This window comes from Salvia splendens, chromosome 18 (genome assembly GCF_004379255.2).
Source record: "Salvia splendens isolate huo1 chromosome 18, SspV2, whole genome shotgun sequence".
Lineage (NCBI taxonomy): Eukaryota > Viridiplantae > Streptophyta > Magnoliopsida > Lamiales > Lamiaceae > Salvia > Salvia splendens.
This window is the reverse complement of record NC_056049.1, coordinates 19777284-19800005: the sequence shown is the minus strand read 5'-3', so window position 1 is coordinate 19800005 and position 22722 is coordinate 19777284. Positions and strand designations below refer to the sequence as shown.

General features: G+C 36.0%; 1 protein-coding gene across 1 annotated transcript; it reads left to right on the top strand.

Annotated features, from left to right (window-relative positions):
- The first annotated feature begins 14009 nt into the window (after window positions 1–14009).
- LOC121776384 (hyoscyamine 6-dioxygenase-like) lies at window positions 14010–15946 on the top strand. Its single transcript, XM_042173555.1, has 3 exons — window positions 14010–14502; window positions 14999–15317; window positions 15546–15946. Exons 1-3 carry the CDS (start codon window positions 14054–14056, stop codon window positions 15798–15800), a joined length of 1023 nt encoding a protein of 340 aa, XP_042029489.1. The 5' UTR covers window positions 14010–14053; the 3' UTR covers window positions 15801–15946.
- The last annotated feature ends 6776 nt before the right edge of the window (window positions 15947–22722 follow it).

Sequence of the window (22722 nt, the reverse complement as noted above, 5' to 3'; positions counted from 1 at the left end):
CTCGTGTAAAACTTTTTTTTAATCAATGTAGGATTTGCCGTTTTTAATTAATCGTGGTATTTTTAAATTATTTTGCACTGACATATTTGAAAACATTTAAATTAATTAACAAAACAATAGTGAAACCTATAGGACGGCCTTTAGGACGGCTTATAGGGCACCCCACTGCAGGTGGAAGGGTAAGAGGATAAAATGCTGATATGGCGATGCATAGGGCGGGCTTTAGGGCGTCCCTTAGGGTGCCCCACTGCTAATGCTCTTATAGATAAATTGAAGTAGAATACAGAGAAGAGTTATTGTTAATACAAAAATTGAGAGAAAGAATGAAGAATAGTATATATATAATCAATAAAATGATGTATCCATACATGACAATTGTTGGAAACTATCGTGTTTTTTTTTCCTTCAAATAAATTGCATTCTTTATAAAGTACGTATCATATTCTTAAAGTATGAGTCTGAATCTATAAACTATTATGAGCATTTTATCTTCCTTCTATTTCACCTGTAATGGGGCGCCCTGAGATGCGCCGTAAACATTTTCTTCTATTTGAATATTTAAATAACCATAAAAATTGGAAAAAACCTTCATTTCATTTATAAAATTAATACAAATACGAATTAAAAAAAAATACCCAAACTCAGCGACGACGGTTACGGGTCCACACTTCTTCAATCATGTCGTTCATGAGCTGCGCATGGTTGTGTTGGTTGCGCATTGAGGCATGTCTAGATAGAACCTCATTGAAACCCGTCGGTAATCCTTGAGCGGGGGGCGGGGTCGCCGTGCTAGAGGAGCAAGATGCACCTTCGTCATCGGTCCAATCGGTGATGCTCCTACCTTCATGTTCGACTATCATGTTGTGCAAGATTATGCACGCATACATGACATCGGTGAAGACTTCCTTGAACCAGAGACGCCCCGGCCCTTTCACTATTGCCCACGGTGATTGGAACACACCAAATGCCCGCTCCACATCCTTCCCCGCCGCCTCCTACTTTTGCGCAAATAAAACTCTCTTATCACCAATTGGGCAGTTGATCGTCTTCAGAAAAACAGGCCACCTTGGGTATATGCCATCGGCCAAGTAGTACCCCATGTGGTATTGGCGCCTGTTGGCTGTGAATTCGATGGCCGGGCCGTTGCCATATCATTGCTCGGTGAAGATGGTGGATGAGTTGAGGACGTTGATGTCGTTGTTCGACCCGGCTACACCGAAGTAAGCATGCCAGATCCAGAGCCGATGGTCAGCGACGACTTCGAGGATCATCGTAGGGTGGCTGCTCTTGTATCCACTAGTGAATTGATCTCTCCACGCCGTCAGACAATTCTTCCACTCCCAGTGCGTACAGTCGATGCTCCCTTGCATCCCAGGAAAGTCGTGCGCCGTCTCGTGCATTCTCATTAGGCCCTGACAATCTATAGCAGTCGGCTTTCGCAAATATGTGTCGCTGTAGGCCTCCACAACTCCCCATACAAAATCCCTTCAGGCACTAGCGACCTGTTGTATCCCCGACTTGGAGGTACTCGTCGAACATGTCAGCGCTAGTGCCGTAAGCCAACTGACGGAGTGCAACTGTGCACTTCTGCAACGGCGTAAGTCCGGGTCTGCCGATGCCATCTTCCCGATACTGGAAGTATTCATCACGTGACTCTAACGTCTGGACAATGCTGAGAAAAAGGTAACGAGACATTCTAAACTGGCGGAGGAAAACAGTCGGGGCCCACCGTGGTTGCTCGGCAAAATAGTCTGTAAATAGACATTCGTGAGCTGCGGCGTGTTCGCGGAGGACAAACGTCCGACGTCGAATAGGCCTGAGGATCTGCTCCGCCGCCTCCTCCTCGCGTTGCATTATTGACAAACACGGATTTTGCATGTTTTTAAGGACTAGATTTGACTTGTTTTAAATGTCAATCATGCAAATTATGTTCTTAAATTGCATATGTTATACATTTGGTATTTTTGACGTGTTTGTTGATAAATGATAGAAAAAGACAGAAAAAGGTGAAAAAAAGGCCAAAGTGCAGCAGCCTCTGTTCGAGCCCATTCTGCCAGCGATTTTGAAGTCCGGTCAGTGCTTACTACATGCCATTCTCTTCGACTTCGAAAGAGCTTCGCGTGAATATCTTGCATGTCTCAATCGGAGTTCTGTGGAGAAAGTTATGACAATTCTACGAACATTGCGCATTGCAGTCAAAGCTGGCGGAAATTAGGCGAAAATTCAAGGAATTGAAGAAATTATTGCCCAAATCCATCCTTTTAATTGCAGATTCGAAAATATTATATTTTCAATTAATTGGAGGATACTTTTTATCATTCTAAATCTTTTTCTAGCTTATAAATACCCATAACCTAAATTATAATCTTCATCTCAGAGCCTCCAATCCTACTCCCTCTCTACACTTTCTTCCATTCCATATTCCATACATATTTCATCCATCTTCCATTAGAGCGGAGCTCTGCAGATCCAGGCAAGAGAAGACTGAAGATTAAAGATTCAACCTTGGGTTTTATCAATTTATTTCATGTCTAGCACTTTTATTATTGATTTTACTACTTGTCTATGAGTAGTTAAACATCATTTTTAGATTTTTTTGTGAAAACTATTATGAATATGTTTAGATTTATTGAATTGAACATTTTTCTAGCTCTTGTGATTGTTTTGCTTGTTCTTGTGCTTTTATTGTTCTTTTGTCTGGCCAACTTTAGAACTATGTCCGTCTAACTAAATTAATCGAGAGATAGCTAGTTTTACGTGGTAAAAGGAACGAGTACAACACATAGGTTTATCTGCACTCGAGAGAGGGGACCCTTTATGAGGGGCTTGAGTCTTAGGAACTTAAGGAGTTAGAATCTAATCTATTGGAAGGAGACTTTGATAGTTAGAGTCTAATCTACTGGATAAGTGCACTCGAGAGAGGGCTTATTTGAAAATCGCGACTTTCCTAATAATCTCGGAGACACATAAAGGTAAAGGTTATGTGAGATTAATCATCACTAGGTCGTAATAGTTGGATCCTAAAACTCTACTTTCTTTAGTCTGCTTTGTATTATTTTGTTTTTATATTTGTTTATATTTATGTCTAGTTTATAAAAACTCCGTGTCTCTAGATAGTATATGACGCTTAGTATATGATAGCCAGTTGCAATCTTATTCCCTGTGTTCGATATCCTGGTACTGACCTTTAGCTATACTAGTTCTACCCTGTAAACTTGCAGGTATTTTTAGTGCTAATAAATAGTGCATCAAGTTTTTGGCGCCGTTGCCGGGGAATATTATTGCTTTAAGCTGATATTGTAGAACGGTTGATAATACTAATTTGGAGTGTAATATTTTGTATATTTTTTTAATTGTTTTTATTGTATTTGTTTTGCAAGGAGCACGAAGCACAACAATGGATTACTCTGCGCTCCTATGGAAGATGCAATTATCTGCTACAACATTTGATACACTCCGTAGAGTGTGGCTGAGATATAAAATATGCTTGCTCTCTTGTTTTTATTATTTTTTTTATTACCTTTAGTTTTCTCCTCCTTAGAGCTGAAGTTTTTCTCCATAAAGCTTAAATTAAATAAAAAAAATAATAAAAAAATTTCTTTTCTTTAAACTTTTTTTTTTCTTTTCCGTTTGAATATTTCCTTTTTTTTTCTTTTTCCTTTTTTTAAAACTTCTTATTCTTCGTTTTTTTTCAAGAAAATCTTTTTTAAAAAAAAGTAGAAAAACTAGAGCCTCCTTCCCCCTATTTTTATTTTATTTTATTTTCTCCACATAAATCTATCACACACTTCAAATTCACATCACTTAAGCAAATTCTTTGTCCTCTACCAATTATTCATGTGCTTAGCTGTCAATCAACACAAGGTACGTTCTCTTTTAATTTATGAGCTTTGATCTTGAATTCTTTCATTGAATGACTTTGTTGTTGATATATATATTGGGAGTTTGGATAGGAGTTTGATGAGTGACTATTTAATTGGGATTTATTCTTGGTGAATTTGTGAGTTTTTGGATATTTGCGAGAAATAGTTGTTGGGTGTGCTTGAGTATGTTTGATCTTTGGTGGATGAAAATTGAATATCACTTTGGCTTGATTGTTGATACACATAGTTCATGTTCATAGCATTGCGAGGCTATTTTATCTTGCATGAATTGTGTTTTTAGGAGCTTAAATTGGTTTGCGTGATCTTGGTCTATTGTTGAAAATTTTTGCAATTAATTGGGGGATAGAGAAGATTACGGAGGATGAAAAATGATCATGTTAAGGTAGATAATTTGATTTGCATATTTTATGCCTTGATATGATTAAAGTTTAGGGGATTGCCACATGTTATGCATTGTACTCTACTACAATTTTCTTCATTCTATGCTCACATTGCGAAATTGTAGGTACATAGTGCATCCCAAAGAAAATCCCGAGAATGGGGGATATTTTATGAGCCTCAAAGAACGTCAAGCTAATGACGTTAACCAAGCGCTTGTTGGGAGGCAACCCAACATTGGTATTTTTTTTATTTAGTTTGATTTGTTTTCTTAGTTTACTCACGTCCCTACCGACTTTACAAACTTATTCTTAACTTAGTTTTGAATAAGTTTGGGGGGATGAAGTGGTGGACCGTGAGTTTAGTTGTTTTTGCTTATTTTTGTTAGTTTTTTTTTAATAAACCCGAGGTGAATCTTGTCATTAACATAACAAAGAAAACTTAGAAATACTCATGTTTAGGGACATCAGACTGAGTTGCCTATAATAAAAATTTTGTTTATGTGTTGGTTGAGTTGACTTGATGCATTGATTTGAAGGTTTAGTGAAAATGTGCATAAATAATGAATTGTTTGTTTGCCTTGAATCATGCTTATACCTTGTGAGACTTGAGCCATAAATTTATTTCTTGTGTGATTTATCTGTATTCATGTATTTGTTTCTAGAACTTGCTCCTAGTCTGCCTAAGTTTACATAGTGTTTAAATGATAAAAGAGGACGTTAGGCCATCCTTCTTAGCTACTTTATATATCTAAATTTATGACCTTATTCAAAATATTTTTCCCTAGCTAGCCACTTTGAGCCTTTAAAGCCTTTTTCGTTGGAAGCTAAATAAAGGGGAATATCCATACGCTCTTTGGTGAATTTTAGTTTATATTTTGTGAAAAGAGTTGGAGAGATAAGGTAGAAAGAAAAGTAGTGTGCTTACTTGTGAAAAGTGCATAGACACCTGCGGTTTGAATGAGATATTTGGTTGTGCATAAAAAAAAGAAGAAAGGATGTACCAAAGAAAAAAAATGAAAAAAAAAATCGAAGGAATTTGGGAAGTGAGAAAGAATTTAGACAAAGTCTAGAATTTACTGAGATTTGAATTGTTGGTGGGGTGCTAAGTTTGATGTAGTAGAAATTGATCACTTTTGCTATGTTTGGGTTTAGTCACTTTTTAGCCATATTTCCTCACCTTACCAAAGAGCCTACATTATAACCTAAAATAAAGACCTTTCGGATTTTTTATTTTAATCACATAAAGTAGAGGAGGGATTAGACTTCGAGCAAGCCTATGGTAAACTTTGCATGTTGCATGATCTGAGAGCATATATTCTTTACCTTATACACTTTGAGAGTGAGTGATAAACACACTTCTAAACACTTGTGAGTGCATGTACTTCAAGGTGATCAACGAGCTAGTAATGAAAATGCACTAATAAGCTTTGCTTGATTTGATTTGTATTCTTGTCAAACTCTTCATTTCTTGTTACAATTTTTGAGGCTACTATGAAGTCTAGTTCTTAGCATCCGTGTTTCTTTAGTAGTTTTTCTCTTGTTTTGTTTGAGGACAAACAAATAATTAAGTTTGGGGGAGTTGACAAACACGGATTTTGCATGTTTTTAAGGACTAGATTTGACTTGTTTTAAATGTCAATCATGCAAATTATGTTCTTAAATTGCATATGTTATACATTTGGTATTTTTGACGTGTTTGTTGATAAATGATAGAAAAAGATAGAAAAAGGTGAAAAAAGGCCAAAGTGCAGCAGCCTCTATTCGAGCCCATTCTGCCAGCGATTTTGAAGTCCGGTCAGTGCTTACTACATGCCATTCTCTTCGTCTTCGAAAGAGCTTCGCGTGAATATCTTGCATGTCTCAATCGGAGTTCTGTGGAGAAAGTTATGACAATTCTACGAACATTGCGCATTACAGTCAAAGCTGGCGGAAATTAGGCGAAAATTCAAGGAATGAAGAAATTATTGCCCAAATCCATCCTTTTAATTGCAGATTCGAAAATATTATATTTTCAATTAATTGGAGGATACTTTTTATCATTCTAAATCTTTTTCTAGCTTATAAATACCCATAACCTAAATTATAATCTTCATCTCAGAGCCTCCAATCCTACTCCCTCTCTACACTTTCTTCCATTCCATATTCCATACATATTTCATCCATCTTCCATTAGAGCGGAGCTCTGCAGATCCAGACAAGAGAAGACTGAAGATTAAAGATTCAACCTTGGGTTTTATCAATTTATTTCATGTCTAGCACTTTTATTATTGATTTTACTACTTGTCTATGAGTAGTTAAACATCATTTTTAGATTTTTTTGTGAAAACTATTATGAATATGTTTAGATTTATTGAATTGAACATTTTTCTAGCTCTTGTGATTGTTTTGCTTGTTCTTGTGCTTTTATTGTTCTTTTGTCTGGCCAACTTTAGAACTATGTCCGTCTAACTAGATTAATCGAGAGATAGCTAGTTTTACGTGGTAAAAGGAACGAGTACAACACATAGGTTTATCTGCACTCGAGAGAGGGGACCCTTTGTGAGGGGCTTGAGTCTTAGAAACTTAAGGAGTTAGAATCTAATCTATTGGAAGGAGACTTTGATAGTTAGAGTCTAATCTACTGGATAAGTGCACTCGAGAGAGGGCTTATTTGAAAATCGCGACTTTCCTAATAATCCCGGAGACACATAAAGGTAAAGGTTCTGTGAGATTAATCATCACTAGGTCGTAATAGTTGGATCCTAAAACTCTACCTTCTTTAGCCTGCTTTGTATTATTTTGTTTTTATATTTGTTTATATTTATGTCTAGTTTATAAAAACTCCGTGTCTCTAGATAGTATATGACGCTTAGTATATGATAGTCAGTTGCAATATTATTCCCTGTGTTCGATATCCTGGTACTAACCTTTAGCTATACTAATTCTACCCTGTAAACTTGCAGGTATTTTTAGTGCTAATAAATAGTGCATCAATTATGGCTAAGCATTCCGCCATTGCGTCTTGTACGGCTGCATTTAATGCTCGAGTCAAGGTCGGACTACCATCCTCCGAGGAACTCCGGTCGTCGTCGTGGTTCATTTTGGTTTGTGAGAGATGGAGAAATGTGAGAGATGAGAGAAATGAGAGATGCGAGAAATGTTCGTATGAAAAATAGAATGACAATCGAGGTTTAAATAGACAAATTTCGAAGAAAAAAAACAAAAACGTGTTGCATCGTCCGTGTCGCCCACAGTGGGCGGACAATGTCGCGGACGATGCCCTATCGTCCGCGGACTAAGCTTAGGGCGCGGACGACGCATCGTTTGTCGTCCGCGCACCCACAGTGGCGGACGATGGCGCGCCCGAGGCATCGAGCGGCCTATCGTCCGGCGTCCGCCCCACTGTGGATGCCCTTATGTACCTGTTCACAAATACACTAATATCAGTTGTCATCACAAAAAATATGTAAGTTTTTATTTAATATTCCTACCGTTCCAATAAATATGAAACATTGTTTTTCGGTATAAGATTTTATGTAGTGTTATTTTGTGAGTTAAAGAAGAGAGAGTAAAGTAATAGAGAGGAAAAGTAGAGATAAAATTATTTCTATTTTAGAAAACGTTTCTTTTTAATGAGATGACCCAAAAATGAAAACGTTTCATTTTTAATGGTACAGAGGGGATATTACTTTTATACTTAATACCATTAACTAATTTTGTGATGCAACTAATATTAACATATAAATATTATTAATTTTAAAAATTTTATTTTAAAAAAATTCTCACTAAAATCACTCCAATATGCACCACCTTAAACTTTTTGTCCATATGGAGTATACAACTTGCGTAGTATTCTCTCCGTCCGCGAATATGAGTCTCATTGTCTTCAGGCACGAATTTGAAGCGGAGGAACTAAAATAGCAAAACGAGAGGTAGAATGTAATCAACGAATTAATAATTCAATTCAAGTCAACTGAAGTCAACTCCAAAATAAAAATAAAAATAACTTGAATTAATGTAACCCTATTGAACTTGAATCCAATACAAAGGTTTTTGGAGGCCGCCGCAACCGCCACTTCATCCTTCGATCTCGCCGCCACATTCAGAGCGTGTAAGTTTTCATTCTGTAACTTCGAATAACGTTTCGGTTTTGCTTTGTGTTTTGTTTACGAGTATCTCTAATTTTTCGATTTTTCTCTTGCAATTGAAATCGGCTGTGAACATTTCTGGAAAGTGGAAAATTAAACGTAATACACCACCAATGCTAATTTTGTATTTCCTTTCGTCGATTTTTATGAATTTTCAAAAATATAACTGATTTTGGGACTGCTTCAATGAACTTTAGTGTAATATTGTTCCTTTTTTGTTCTGTTTACCTGTTATCAGTATTTTTGTTGTTGCTGTTATCAATTTATTGTGACTACTTCTGCACCTTTGTTAAATTCAGCAATTGCCAGTTGCTGTTGTTGCTCTTGTTATCATTTTCTTGTTAAAACTGAAACGCATGGAAATTGTTACTTGCCATTTAGAATTGCCTCATATTGTTGAAATTCTAAGAAGGAATGAAGAAGAAGAAGTAGCCTTTCTCTTAAGTTAGGGGCAATTGAGTCTAATGTGGAACTTGTTGCTTGAATTTTGTTTACTCACTATACATTAATCTCCAAATTGAGCCATTATGATTAGTCAAAGAGTTTAATTTGCTGCATAGAATCCGAGGCGTGAGTTGTTCCTTGCATCTACTGATATGTCATATGTGCTAAATCATTTGGTAAGCAAAGCTAGTTTTGATGGCCTCGAATAATTCGTAGCCTTGGAGTGTCCTTATTTTGTTCATAGTTGTAATGAGTAATATCCCGACGATCATGGTAGCATAAGTAGAAGAGTATGCTTAGGTCTTTGTAGTCAGTGAGTTGTGAGCCTTGAATCTCTCATGGTAGCATATTTTGTGAGCCTTTGATCGCGCCTTGGTGAAAACATTTCCAGTCACGATGTTTACTGATCGCTTCTTGGTTGCAAATGCTTCACTGTATATCTGTAAACTGAGCAAGGTTTTGTTTGCTGCAGGAGTCGGGTGATGGAGCCTCAGCTTCTAAACGTAGACGCTTCCACAGCACGCGTTAAAGTCAGCCTTCACCTTGGCTCAGAGACGCATTCAGCTCTGGCAAGCAATGGCCCTATTTCCGAGCAATTAGTTTCAGTGAAGGAGCAGAGCATGAGCATCCTCAAGGACTTCATCACGAAGAACAATATTCCAAACGACGTTCCTGATGAGCTGGAAGAAATCTCTTCGGATGATGATGATGATGTGGCATCTGCAAAGCCTCCAGTGAAGAAGTCGAAGAATAAGCAATAGGTTCGTATTTGCAACACCTCACGTGATTAAAACTGCACGAAATCAACCATTTGAGCAGAGATCTGTTATAATGAATCTCACTTACATTGTGTTCTACTATTTGATAGTCTTGCAAGTATTCTTTCATGTGAGGGCTGCAGATATCTGTATCTTTAGCTTCTATACTAGATTATCAAATGAAGATTGATGTTTAATTCAAACATGCATTTGCTCCAGTCTCAAGTTTTTGCAGTATTAGGCTGTTTAGGCATGTCAAACGGAAATTTTCATATTAATCGAAATATTCCGAACTAAATATCTAAATTATCAATATTTTTGAAAATATTTTATATGGAATTACAAGTGAGTATAATTACCCCAAAATTTCAGTTGATTTTTGTCGAGCCATGTAATCTTTCTAAAGTTGAATATCCAAATTATATGTAACTTTTTTTTCCATTTAATACTTCCCTCATTCTTTCTCTCTCCAATTAACTACATTAACTAACAAATCCATGCTAACTGCGAAATGTGTCGTCTTAACCGAGACGAAGGGAGTAATTTTATAGTGAAATGTTAGTGAAATAAAGTTAGTAGAATGCAGGGTTCATTACCAAAAATAGTAAAAAAACAAATGAGATATTTATTGATAGACGAACGAAAATGGCAAAATGAGACGTTTATTGGTGGACGAAGGGAGTACTACTTAATAAGTAAATACTAGGTACTCCCCCGTCTCAACTAAGTTGAGTCTAGACTTTTGGGCACATAGATTAATAAATTGTGTTGAAAAGTACTCCCACCGTTCTATGTTAATAGAGTCATTTTTCTATTTTGGGAAGTTCCAAGTTAATTGAGTCATTTCTATTTTTGGTAAAAAGTAATTTTCACTTTTACTTTATTCTCTCTTCATCTCTCTTACTTTTTCCATCATACATTTAACACACTATTCTTAAACTCTGTGCCGAAAAGAAATGTCTCTATTAACAAGGAACGGGGGGAGTATGAGAGAAAAATAAAATAGAAAAGATAACATAAGAATAAAGTAGTGATGGAATAAAGGTTTCCAAGATAAAATAACACCAAGATATAATCTAGGATTGAGTTGTGAGATTATTTTAGTCATACGAGGATAGATATGACTAATTATCTCATGATTATCCATCTAGGATTGAGATATGGGATTGAATCTCATGAACTAAACACACTACATATTTAATCCCGGGACACAATTTTGTAAACCAAACACCCCCTTATGAGTATTATAACTTACTACTCCCCCCGTCTCGTATTAACTATCACACTTGCGTTTCTGCACTCATTTTGTAAAAATAATAATAAATAGTTAAAGTGAAAAAATAGTAAAATAAGAGAGAGACTTCTTTACATTATTCTCTCTCTTATTTTACTATTTTTCCACTTTAATTATTTATTATCATTTTTATAACGGGTGCAGAAATGCAAGTGTGACAGTTAATACGTGACGGAGGGAATACTATTTATTATTGAGAAGTTCAACACCCGTATTATATTATCTCTAAAAATATACTTGGGGACCATTAAAATAGAATATTTCATAATATAGAAAATCCAGTACAACAATATTAATATTGTTAAGGAAGAGGCATCTACATAACTCCAACTGGAGAAGGCCATAAGAGTTGATTACGGGTTGATTGCATATATACTGATTGGTGCAAATATTTTCAAATAATTATTTCGTTGTCGATGTGTTATTTATTGAAGCAAATACGAATAATGATGTGATATTCCTTATAAATAAATTCATAGCTATATTGAAAAAGTAGATGCGGACGTGTTATCATTAATAATAATTTAAAATTACTATTGTTATTTTTTTAAGCTGAATAATTGTACCTCTTTCATGATATTATTCATGCATTAGCCAATATATAGATTAGGACTTAATACATCGAGATCTCTATGTTAATTGGTGTAGTACAATGGTCCCTAAAGTTGATCATGCAATAATATCAAGTAAAAATACAACTTGATTAATTATTTGTTCGGTTGCAATTTCTTACAAATTGACCAATGCTGTCACGCTCGTATGAGTTTAATTATTGAATGGCTATTGTCTACGACACAGACTAATTAAATTTAATTACAAAAGTATGTGTCTTATCTCAAAAATCCTCAATCGTATAGTATCAAATTTTGAATTCAAAGACGATATGTTATTTAATTAAAGTGTCGAGAGTTTTTTATAGATGTAGACCAATGAACTATTTTAGTATGATATATAGTCGGCGACATCACAATAATAATAATCTCATTTGAAGAATAATTGTTATTCCATATAACATTTTACTACTATTTGTTTTGTTCTGTTTCTTATCATGGAAGACCAAGAGATAGTTAAACTAGTAAAAAAAATTATACTGATTTAGTGATATAGTAATATACTTTATCCGTCCCTAAAAATAAAATTTATAAAAGACACATATTTTAATTTACAATTGGTAAAGTAAGAGAGAAGTAAGACAAAAGTAAGAGATAGAGGGAGAAAAAAGGTAGTGAGTGAGTGTTAATGGATTGTGAGGTTCACATAAAAAATGATGTGTGTGATTATTATTTGTTGATAACTTTTCATTTTTAGACTTAGTCTAATTTTGGACTCGTAAAACTAGTCAATTTTTTAGAGAATGAGAGAATATTTTTTTTTGTAAAGGGATTTCATACTCCCTCATCCATGAAAAATAGGCTCATAGTTGAGTAAAGTATAAGAGGAAACTTATCATTTTTTTCGAATGAGATTATTTTTTACAAGACATCAAAAAAACAAATAAACTATTTTTAATGAATAGAGAAAGTATAATTTTCTTATATTTATAATTAAGAAATTGGTAGTACTTTAAACTACTTTGTGTAGATATTCTTACCCTTTATTCTTGTTTACTTCCTTCCATCTAAAAAATTAGTCTAATTCCATTTTGAACAAGTTTTTCTTCATTCTCTACTAACAACACTCCAATCACTTTTTTTTTCTCTCTCGAACTTTATCAATTTTGTATTAAAACATGTGCAGTTTCCAAAGTCCTTATTTTCAAGGAAAAAATGATGTATTAAAATTGTATTTATTACTATTATTACACTAAAATTTGACTATTAAAATTTAAAAAACAAATATAATGTAATATTATCACCTAATCAAAAAATTTCTATCAGAATTTCTTTCCCTACAAATTTTTATAAGCTTCATAAAATTAATGCAAGTGTGTGTGAAAGGAGATCGAGTAGAAAAATAAAAGGTACTCCACTTTTGTGCAAAAAAATTAAAAAGTCCTATTAATATGTTTATGTCTTAATTCATAGATGTTCAACGATATTAATTTTTTAGGGAACATTTTTTTAGGTCTACGGACTTTGTCAAGGTATCATTTTAGGTCCGTGAACTTTGAAAATATCATTTTAGATCCGTCAATTAGAAGTTAATATCATTTGAGGTATTTTGAACTTTTTCTGGATGAAAATGCCCTTACGGTCTTCAAATGGCAATTTGGACAATTCTTTCGCCACTCATCTTGCGTCAGAAGCCTATAGTCCAACAATTTTTAATGGCAAATTTTTTAATTAAATTCAATTTGGATGGTAATTGATCTCCATTCTGAAATTCATATAAATAATACTTCGACTAACCATCCAAATTAATAGCTATCTAATTTCAAGACAAATAAACTAAATATAATTCACAAATCACCTATAGTAAGTTCTTAAAATGCAGTTTAGATTGAAAAAATAAAATAAAGTATCAAGTCTCAATTCACTATCCCTATATAATTGGTCATCTAATAATTGAAAATTTAACAAATAGTACTATTTTTTACGGCAAATTTTAATTATATTTAAATTCAATTTGGATGGTAATTGAATTAAATAGTAGTAAAAAAATTGTTGGACTCTAGGTGTTTGACGCAAGATAAGTGGCGAAAGAATTGTCCAAATCGCCCTTTGAAGGCCTTAAGGGCATTTTTGTCCGGAAAAAGTTCAAAATACCTCAAATGATATTAACTTGTAGTTAACGGACCTAAAATGATATTTTCAAAGTTCACGGACCTAAAATGATACTTTGACAAAGTTTGTGAACCTAAAAAGATGTTTCCTCTTAATTTTTTTGCTGGGATCGTGGGAGTGGGTATGATAGTGTCATAGTACATGGCAAATTTTGAAGTTCGGATTGAATATGAGTTGTGTCACTTTAAATGAAGAGCGTCAAAACACATCTATAATTTAATTATAGATTCTCATTGACACTCAACATCATGGTCCCAAAGTTAACACCAACACCGAGATTCATAATTATTTTGTTAATCGTTAATCATGAATAAAAAACACTCATTCTTTTAAATGAGACAAATCGAGAATTGCTATATAAATCTCTCTATCACATAACTCAACAACTACACACAGCCACATACTAATACTATCCCAATCATTTTATTCAAAGGAAAAAAATTATGGAGACACTAATGTCAAACTGGCTCAACCCTGTGGAAAAAACACCTGAAAAATACATATTCCCCGCCCACCAAAGGCCTGGCTCCCAACCTTTCCCAGTCATGAACGACATCCCTCTCATCGATCTTCAACACCCCAATCCACAACACATCATTGACCGGATCATCGATGCATGCCAACGCTTCGGCATCTTTCAGGTCATCAACCACGGGATCCCGGCAAGCCTGATGGAGGAGACGATGGCGGTGATGAAGGGATTCTTCTCAGGGCCGGCCGAGCACAAGGCGAGCCTGTACTCGACCGACCTCGCCAAGAAATGCAGGATCTACTCAAGCACCTTGAACTACGACTCTGAGGATTTCCATTACTGGAGAGATAATCTCACCCACCATTGCCACCCTGTCCATGACCACATCCATCTCTGGCCCCACCACCCTCCCACTTATAGGTATCGCATCATATCACAAGATCCTATTAGGTTGCTAACTATCTTAAATTGCTAACTGCTATTGAACATATGTTATAAGATGTCAACAATAATGTATTTGTATGTCAACTAAATTTTGTTGACCTACAAATGTCTTGATAGACCATATTTTCTTTTTCGTCCGTCCCATGAAAATAGTCCATATCCATTTATGACAACTTTTTTTCTCTTCTCTTTTACTTTATTATTTATGGGCCCCAGCATCTACTACACAGTTCAACTATTTTTTCACATTCTCTCTTACTTTACCGATTATGCATTAAAACTCGTGTCAACCCTAACTGGCTTATTTCTATGGGACGGAGGGAGTACTAGTTAGCAAGTGATCATATAGCTCATGTCATATCATATATTTCTCGATAAAAATGGTGATTCTGGCTCCTCTATATTAAAGTTGATAAGCATCCCCTTTATATAAAGGGGGTGAGTGGTTCATTTCTAACGTTACAAATTGCAGACAAGTTGTTGGGGAATATGCAGTTGAGACGAGGAAGTTGATGGTGAGGATTTTGGAAGCCATATGTGAAGGGCTTGGGCTGAAACCTGATTACTTGGAGGGGAAGATGACCAAAACACAGCTGCTGTCAGTGAATCATCACATTCCATGCCCTGATCCGAGCCTCACGCTCGGGATGCCGCAACACACCGATCCCAACCTCATCACCATCCTGCAGCAGTGCTCCGTCCCGGGCCTCCATGTCTTCCGCCACCACCAGTGGATGGACGTCCCCTCCGACCCCACCGCATTCCTCGTCGTCCCTGGCCTCCAACTCAAGGTTTCAAAATTAGATCATCGACATTGTTTCGTTAAAATAAGTATTTTTTTTCTTTATCTTATTTTCATGAAACAACGTTGTTAGACCATCACCGTCAGATGACATCATTTTGTATGACATGATTGAAATAAATCAAAATTTAAAATTTAATCTTACTTTTAAAACCTTAGACCCGGATCTGAACATACTTTGTGATTTAAATGGCTATTAACTAGTTGTTTGATTAAGGTGATGAGCAATGGGAGATTTCGGAGCCCGATTCATAGAGTGATGACGCATCAGGAGGAGGCGAGGACGACGATTGGGACGTTTCTGATTCCGTCGAACGAGATCGTAATTGAGCCAGCCGGAGATAGCCCTGCAGTCTATAGAGGGTTCACTTATGGGGAGTTTTTCAGGTGCTTCACTCGGAGCAACTGTGATGCTGATACTGCACTCGCCTACTTCCAAACAGACTCTAAATCACCAACACTACTCAAATGAATTTCTCTGTGTCTTGTTTATTGAAATTAGCAATATATATTTTCTTTGAATACGAAATCTATGTACTAGCTTGCAAGTTTGTGTAATGGGATTGGGGAGTCATGAACTTTATGTATAGAATAAGATTTGAATTTAGATCCACCAAATTTACGAACATGTGATTTGAATTCTGACCCCCTAAAATAGAAGTGAAATACAAAAATTAATTAGTGAACAATGTTTTTTTAAAAACTACCACTCATCATAGCCCAATATCTGGTAGTACACTTCAAGGCACACATCTTTTATAACTAATTTATATCATCTCAATTTTATAATAAAACTTAAATTTTTAATAATTAAATTCTTTTTTCAAACAAAACACACACACGCACATGCAATGTGTGTATATATAACGAGTTATGTATGTGTGTTTGTGTGCTTATTGTGTGTGTGCGCAATGTGTGTATTTAGTTGTTGTGTACAACATGTGTATTGTGCGTGTAAGCACAATTTTTTCATTCCATTCGCATGTTATTTGTAATTACCAAGCAAATGAATGAAATCAGTTAAGGAATAACCCTTTGTATTCCTTGCACTTATCAAGCATCTCTATTCCATTATCTCTTTATTCCATTCCATCGTGCCATCAAGCATGACCTAAGTATCTGGAGTGCTAATTGTACCACTCATGATATACTTATTGATTACTGCTTTATGTTATCCCTCCAATTAGAGTTGGGCTCTATCGAGCTTGGTTTATGTGATTGTGATGGATTCTGTTGAACTTATGTGTTGATGATGAGACTTGAATACTTGTCCTTGAAACAACACACATAAATATGATTTAGTTGCCCTCTCAAACATGCCCCTGCTTGGTTCTCCGTCGATGGATAATTGAAGGGGAAACTGAACCACAACATTCATTTCTTATGCAGACAAATTTTTTCTGTCACTTTGCTTTCTTAATCATGTTTCTGTGACTCTATCGCATGATTAAACCTATGGAGAAATACACTCATCATTCTCTATTTATAGGATTCTAATTTGTTCATTTTCAATTTGGAGATGGTATTTATTTGCATATGCGACAATTGAATAAAGAATTTACTTTCAGTTTTAATTTTTCTTATGCTTTGGACATGTTTTGCTTGATTAATAAATATTCATAATTACAGCCAACATGTAATTCATGCAAATTTAAAATTTTGTAATTAGAATTTGGTTTTAACTTCAATGGTTTACAGCATTGTAACAGTTGATAGTAATTTGTTCGCGGAATCTCATCAAATATAATTATCAATGAAAGTTCATTGTCCGACGAGGAAATCTTCTTGCTTATTGAAGACATACTACAAAAGCATCACACACGGACCATGATCCTTATCTGTGAATTCTTGAAACTTAATAATGGTTCTAAGCGGATTAAAAAGAACCAAACACGACGTTTATTTCGACGTATGGCCCACATACCTACCCATATCAATCATCTTACTAGATTGATAGGTGTTACTGATCGGGACTGCATAATTTATCTACGCGCATGTACCAAAATTATTTTGGGAGACTTATTCTTCTTAGAGAAGGAGTTGGGTTAGTAGATAGATCATTTGTTAAAGTAGATGAACAAGTGGCTATTTTCTTATGTGTTTTATCACATCACAAAAAGAATCGGGTGGTAAGTTTTGATTTTTGGAGGTCCAGTCAGACAATTTCATATTGTGTCCATGTTGTCCTCCGAGCCATCATACTGGTGGATACAATGTTTAAATCTAAGCCAACTTCGGTACCTGACATCAATGTTGAGGTGGAAGTGGTTGAAGGTAAAATGTCTAAGATTTACTCACATGAATCAGATACTATAGATTTTTCGTAGACGCTTGTTGTCTAGTGTTCATTGATAATTATATAATGTGTAGACTTATAGGGTTGGTTATGCGTTAGATGGGACATATATTAATGTCCGAGTTCCATTGGCTGACAAGCCAAGATATCGAACTTGGAAAGGGCAAATAGCCACAAATACCTTGGTTGTGTGCACATGGGACATGCGTTTTGCGTATGTTTTACCGGGTTGGGAGGGGTCCGTAGGTGATGCACGTATCCTACGAGATGCAGTTTCTCGTCCATTTGATATCAAAGTCCCCAAAGGTAATCCATGTGCCTATCGTCTAGGCTAATAGTCTATTGTAGAATGTTTATCTATAAATTCGTGCAGCGTAAATCATAACAACAATGGATTATGCACTGTAGGTAATTGTTATTTGTGTGACAACGGGTATGCAAATAGTGAATGTTTTTTGAAACCCTACAAAGGAGTTCGATATCATCTGCAGGAATGGGATTCGGGCACTGAGAGGCCTAAGAATCCTCGTGAAATGTTCAATACGTGACATACAAGTGCAAGGAACATAATTGGACCGGCTTTCATTTTTCTTAAGATGCGTTGCGGTATTCTACGTAGAGTATCTTACTATCCAATTGAAACACAAATTATATTGATAATGGTTTGTTTTCCGTTACATAATTACATAAAGTGGAGATGACAGTTGATCCAATTGAACAATTAGTTGATAATGAAATTTTTGCAGAGAAAGATGATAATGAATATGTAGAATTTATTGATCCAACAATTGATTGGAATAATAGACGGGATCAAATGGCAGCTGACATTTGGGAACCTAGGATGAGTGTTGAAGCCTGCATGCAGCTTTATTCAAAGAAGAGCTTATTATGTGTTATTACTTCATGATTGCTTGAAGACCAAAAAAACGTAATAATCAAATAATGCAATTATCTCCGGATTGAATATTATTTTCTAGTCACTTGTGTAGCTTTATACAAATGAGTATCATTGCTTCAAACCGTAAATAAAAAATGGCTTCGAAAGCCCAAATCTCAAGAAACAATATCTTTATCATGGGATATGGAGGGATGAGCTAGACAATTTGATTCTTAGTAGTATTCTGAGGAGAAACAATTGCATAAGTTCGAGGGTACGTTCAACCCACCAGAATTCTTGTATAAGGCTGAAGCCACAATCGAGGAGGAGACATGCACTCGTGTTAATAGGGACAACGTCTATAACCAGTTGCAATTCCTGGAGCGTCGCTACCAAACCTTCGAATCATTAGTCGAGCATCCGAATACACGATTCGAGCCCTCGTCTAACAACATTTTTGCATCTGAAAAGATGTGGACGATCATCCTTAAGGTTATTTTTATTTCGATTTTTTGTTATGATGTATTGATAATATGCTTTATGTAATAATAAAATTTTGGAGCTTCTTGTGATTAGAAAAATGCATTTGTTGAAGCATATACAAACAATGGAGAACCAAAGTTCAAGCTGCTCCAGATGCTGTTTAGTGGTGAATTAGAACGATATAGAAACTATTGTGCTCTCGGACAACACCATTGATCTCAATTCAGATGTTGATGAGGGCCAAGGTGAAGAGCATGTAAGTTGACATAAGCATGAGAGCCAGCTACTACCACGTAGGGATGTCAATGTAACCCGCAACCCGCGGGCCGGCCCGAACAACCTGATAAAATACAAGGTTAGGGTTGCAATTTCGCAGCCCGAATTTGAAATCGGGCTATTCGGGTTGACCCGGTCGGGTTAGGCAGGCTGACCCGGGCTATTTTCTAAGAATTGATTTATGTTTGAATTTTGAAATAAAGTGTTGATTTATGTTTTAAATATATAAACATAAACATACTGTTGATAGATATTTGTAAATAATTATGTAAATAGGTAATGAATAAGTTATTTTAATTTGAAAAACTTAATTTTTTTAAAAAATATTAAAGAAAATTAAAAATACATATATCAGTGTTCCAATACTAATTAAAAATATGTATATAATTAAAAAAATTTAAAATATGTATTATTTTTTTGAAAATAGTAAAAAAACCAAAAATACGCATTGACCCGAATAACCTGATTGGTAAGCCCGAAACCTGAAGGGTTAGGGTTAGAGTTAGGGTTAGGGTTAGGGTTAGGGTCAGGGTTAGGGTTGAACTTTCATAACCTAAAAAAATCATAACCCGATTAGCCCTTCCTTAATGGCCCGACAACCTGAATGGGTTGACCCGATTGACATCCCTACTACCACGCAAGCTGTTCAGTGAGAGTTCAAACTCCCGAGACCTTGAGTCATCAAATTCCGAGGAGATTCGAGCTTACGCACGTGATCGTGACAGGGAGCTTGGACAATGACGTGAAAATTTCAATTACCACTGCTTTGATAACGCCCCAACAAGAACAGTAGACTCCTCAAACCATAATCATGAGGTGAAATGGCCAATGAATAAGCACATAATTAGCAACGTCCATACTCACAATTTAAATTTAAAATAATTGCTTTGTACTAATTGTTGGAATTATCAATTTGAAAACCACTTAGTTATCAATTTGATTAAGTTAGAAGCTTCTTAAGGAGTTATCAATTTGATAACCACTTAGTTATCAATTTGATAACTACCTCTTAAGTTGTAAAATAAAAAATGATCACCTTCTGTGGAAGCAAAGTTCAAGATGACTATCACTTCATCCTTTCATAAGCTTATATATATGTGTGGAGGTTGAAGGAGAAATTATAATAACTTCAACATCACAACATCTCCATTTCCTCTCTAAACTAGTTCTCTCATTTAGCCATTTAGGAGCATAGTCTCCTCAATTCTCGAAACTCCGAAAGTTTGTCGGTGCTTAGTGAGTTTGAGGTGCTTCTACTCACTACGACGAAGTCGTTTTATCTTTGGGGACACTACGACAATCCGTGAGCACTAGCCGAGGCGTAATTTGTCTTGCGGAAAGAGGGCTTTCCTCGACTCGACTTATAGTTAGTACAATAATTTTCTATTTTCGTTGTAATTTCCATTTCACTTGTATTTGTATTGCTCTTCGATTGTAATAGTTAGAGTACTGCCTGTAAACGGCTCGGGAATTTTCCCAATTTTTACCCAACAGTCAGAAAATTACTGTACTAACTATAAGTCGAGTCGAGGAAAACCATCTTTCCGCAAATAAATTGCGCCCCGGCTAGTGCTCACAGATTGGCGTAGTGTCCCCAAAGATAAAACGACTTCGTCCTAGTGAGTAGAAGCACCTCAAACTCACTAGGCACCAGCGAACTTTCGGAGTTTCGAGAATTGAGGAGACTATGCTCCTAAATGGCTAAATGAGAGAACTAGTTTAGAGAGGAAATGGTGATGTTGTGATGTTGAAGTTGTTATAATTTCTCCTTCAACCTCCACACATATATATAGGCTTAGGAAAGGATGAAGTGATAATCATCTTGAACTTTGCTTCCACAAAAGGTGATCATTTTTTATTTGACTACTTAAGAGGTTGTTATCAAATTGATAACTAAGTGGTTATCAAATTGATAACTCCACTTCTAACTTAATCAAATTGATAACTAAGTGGTTATCAATTGATAATTCCAACAATCCCCCACATTGGTTAGAGCTTCACAAGCTCAAACCAACATCTTAGTCACACTTCCATCGGAAGAATGCATATGCATGTATGTAGATGCTAGCCTCAATTCTCAAGAAATAATATTGCATTTGAAATGGTAGCTTGGGGCTTTGAACCTTCCATAGTCAATACGATCGGGCATACCGGCGGCCTGGTGGACGTGATGCCTTGAACCATTCCTCCTTGGTGCATACCGAGACAATAGTATTGACACAATATTATTTACAAACTCGTCACTTCTCACGTTTGTGTCCTTTTCTGGCCATGGAACACCACTTTGGATTCATAAGTGATTTTACATATTTTGAAGCGGCCCTCACTTCTCACTTACATAGGTGATTCTTTTTCTAGTATCCTGCTATACTCTACCTCCTAGAGGTTTCCAAGAATCATTAAAAGTCAAAGACTTAACCTCTTACCACGTGCAGGTTACAACACTCAATGCTTTCTAAGGAATGGGCGAAGACTAAGATCTTCTGAGTGTTACGACTAGATCCATATAGCTTCGTTTTCCCATTGAACCAAGCTCATGGGATCTCCAATCGTATGGTCGGGTTACCACTATAGTCATCTTTTAGATGTGGTTTTCAACCCCATTCCTTCTAGCAGCTTAAGCATTTGATCACGACATAACCCTTTGGTTAATGGATCCGCTAAGTTATCTTTTGACTTTACATAATCAATTGAGATAACACCACTCGTGATCAATTGCCTCACGGTATTGTGCCTTCGATGTATATATCGAGACTTTCCGTTATACAAACTATTATGTGCTCTCCCTATAGCCGCTTGGCTATCACAGTGTATCACTACTGTGGGCACTGGCTTCTTCCAATATGGGATGTCTTCTAGGAAGTTTCTAAGCCACTCGGCTTCTTCCCCTGCTTTATCTAAAGTGATAAATTCAGATTCCATGGTGGATCGAGCTATACAGGTTTGTTTCGTTGACATCCACGAAACAACACCACCCCCCACAGTGAACACATACCCACTTGTTGAAAACGAGTCTTTCGAATCAGAAATCCAATTTGCGTCACGAATACCCTTCGAGTACTTGGGGATATCTGGTGTAATGCAGCCCAAAGTTGAGAGTATACTTTAAGTATCTCAAAACTCTACGAAGAGCTTTCCAATGTTCGTTACTTGGATTGCTCGTAAATCGGCTCAACTTGTTCACTGGACATGCAAGATCAGGTCGGGTGCAGTTTGTGATAAACATCATACTCCCTATGATCATTGCATATTCTTCTTGAACAATAGGCTCACCCGTGTGCACGCTCAAATGCACATTTGGGTCCAATGGAGTCTTAGCTGGCTCACCATCAAATGAGCGGAACTTCTTGAGCACTTTCTCAACGTAGTGAGATTGTGTCAAAGTAATTGCCTCGTGATCTCTTACAATCTTGATTCCAAGAATCACATCAGCTAGACTCATATATTTCATGTCGAAATTTC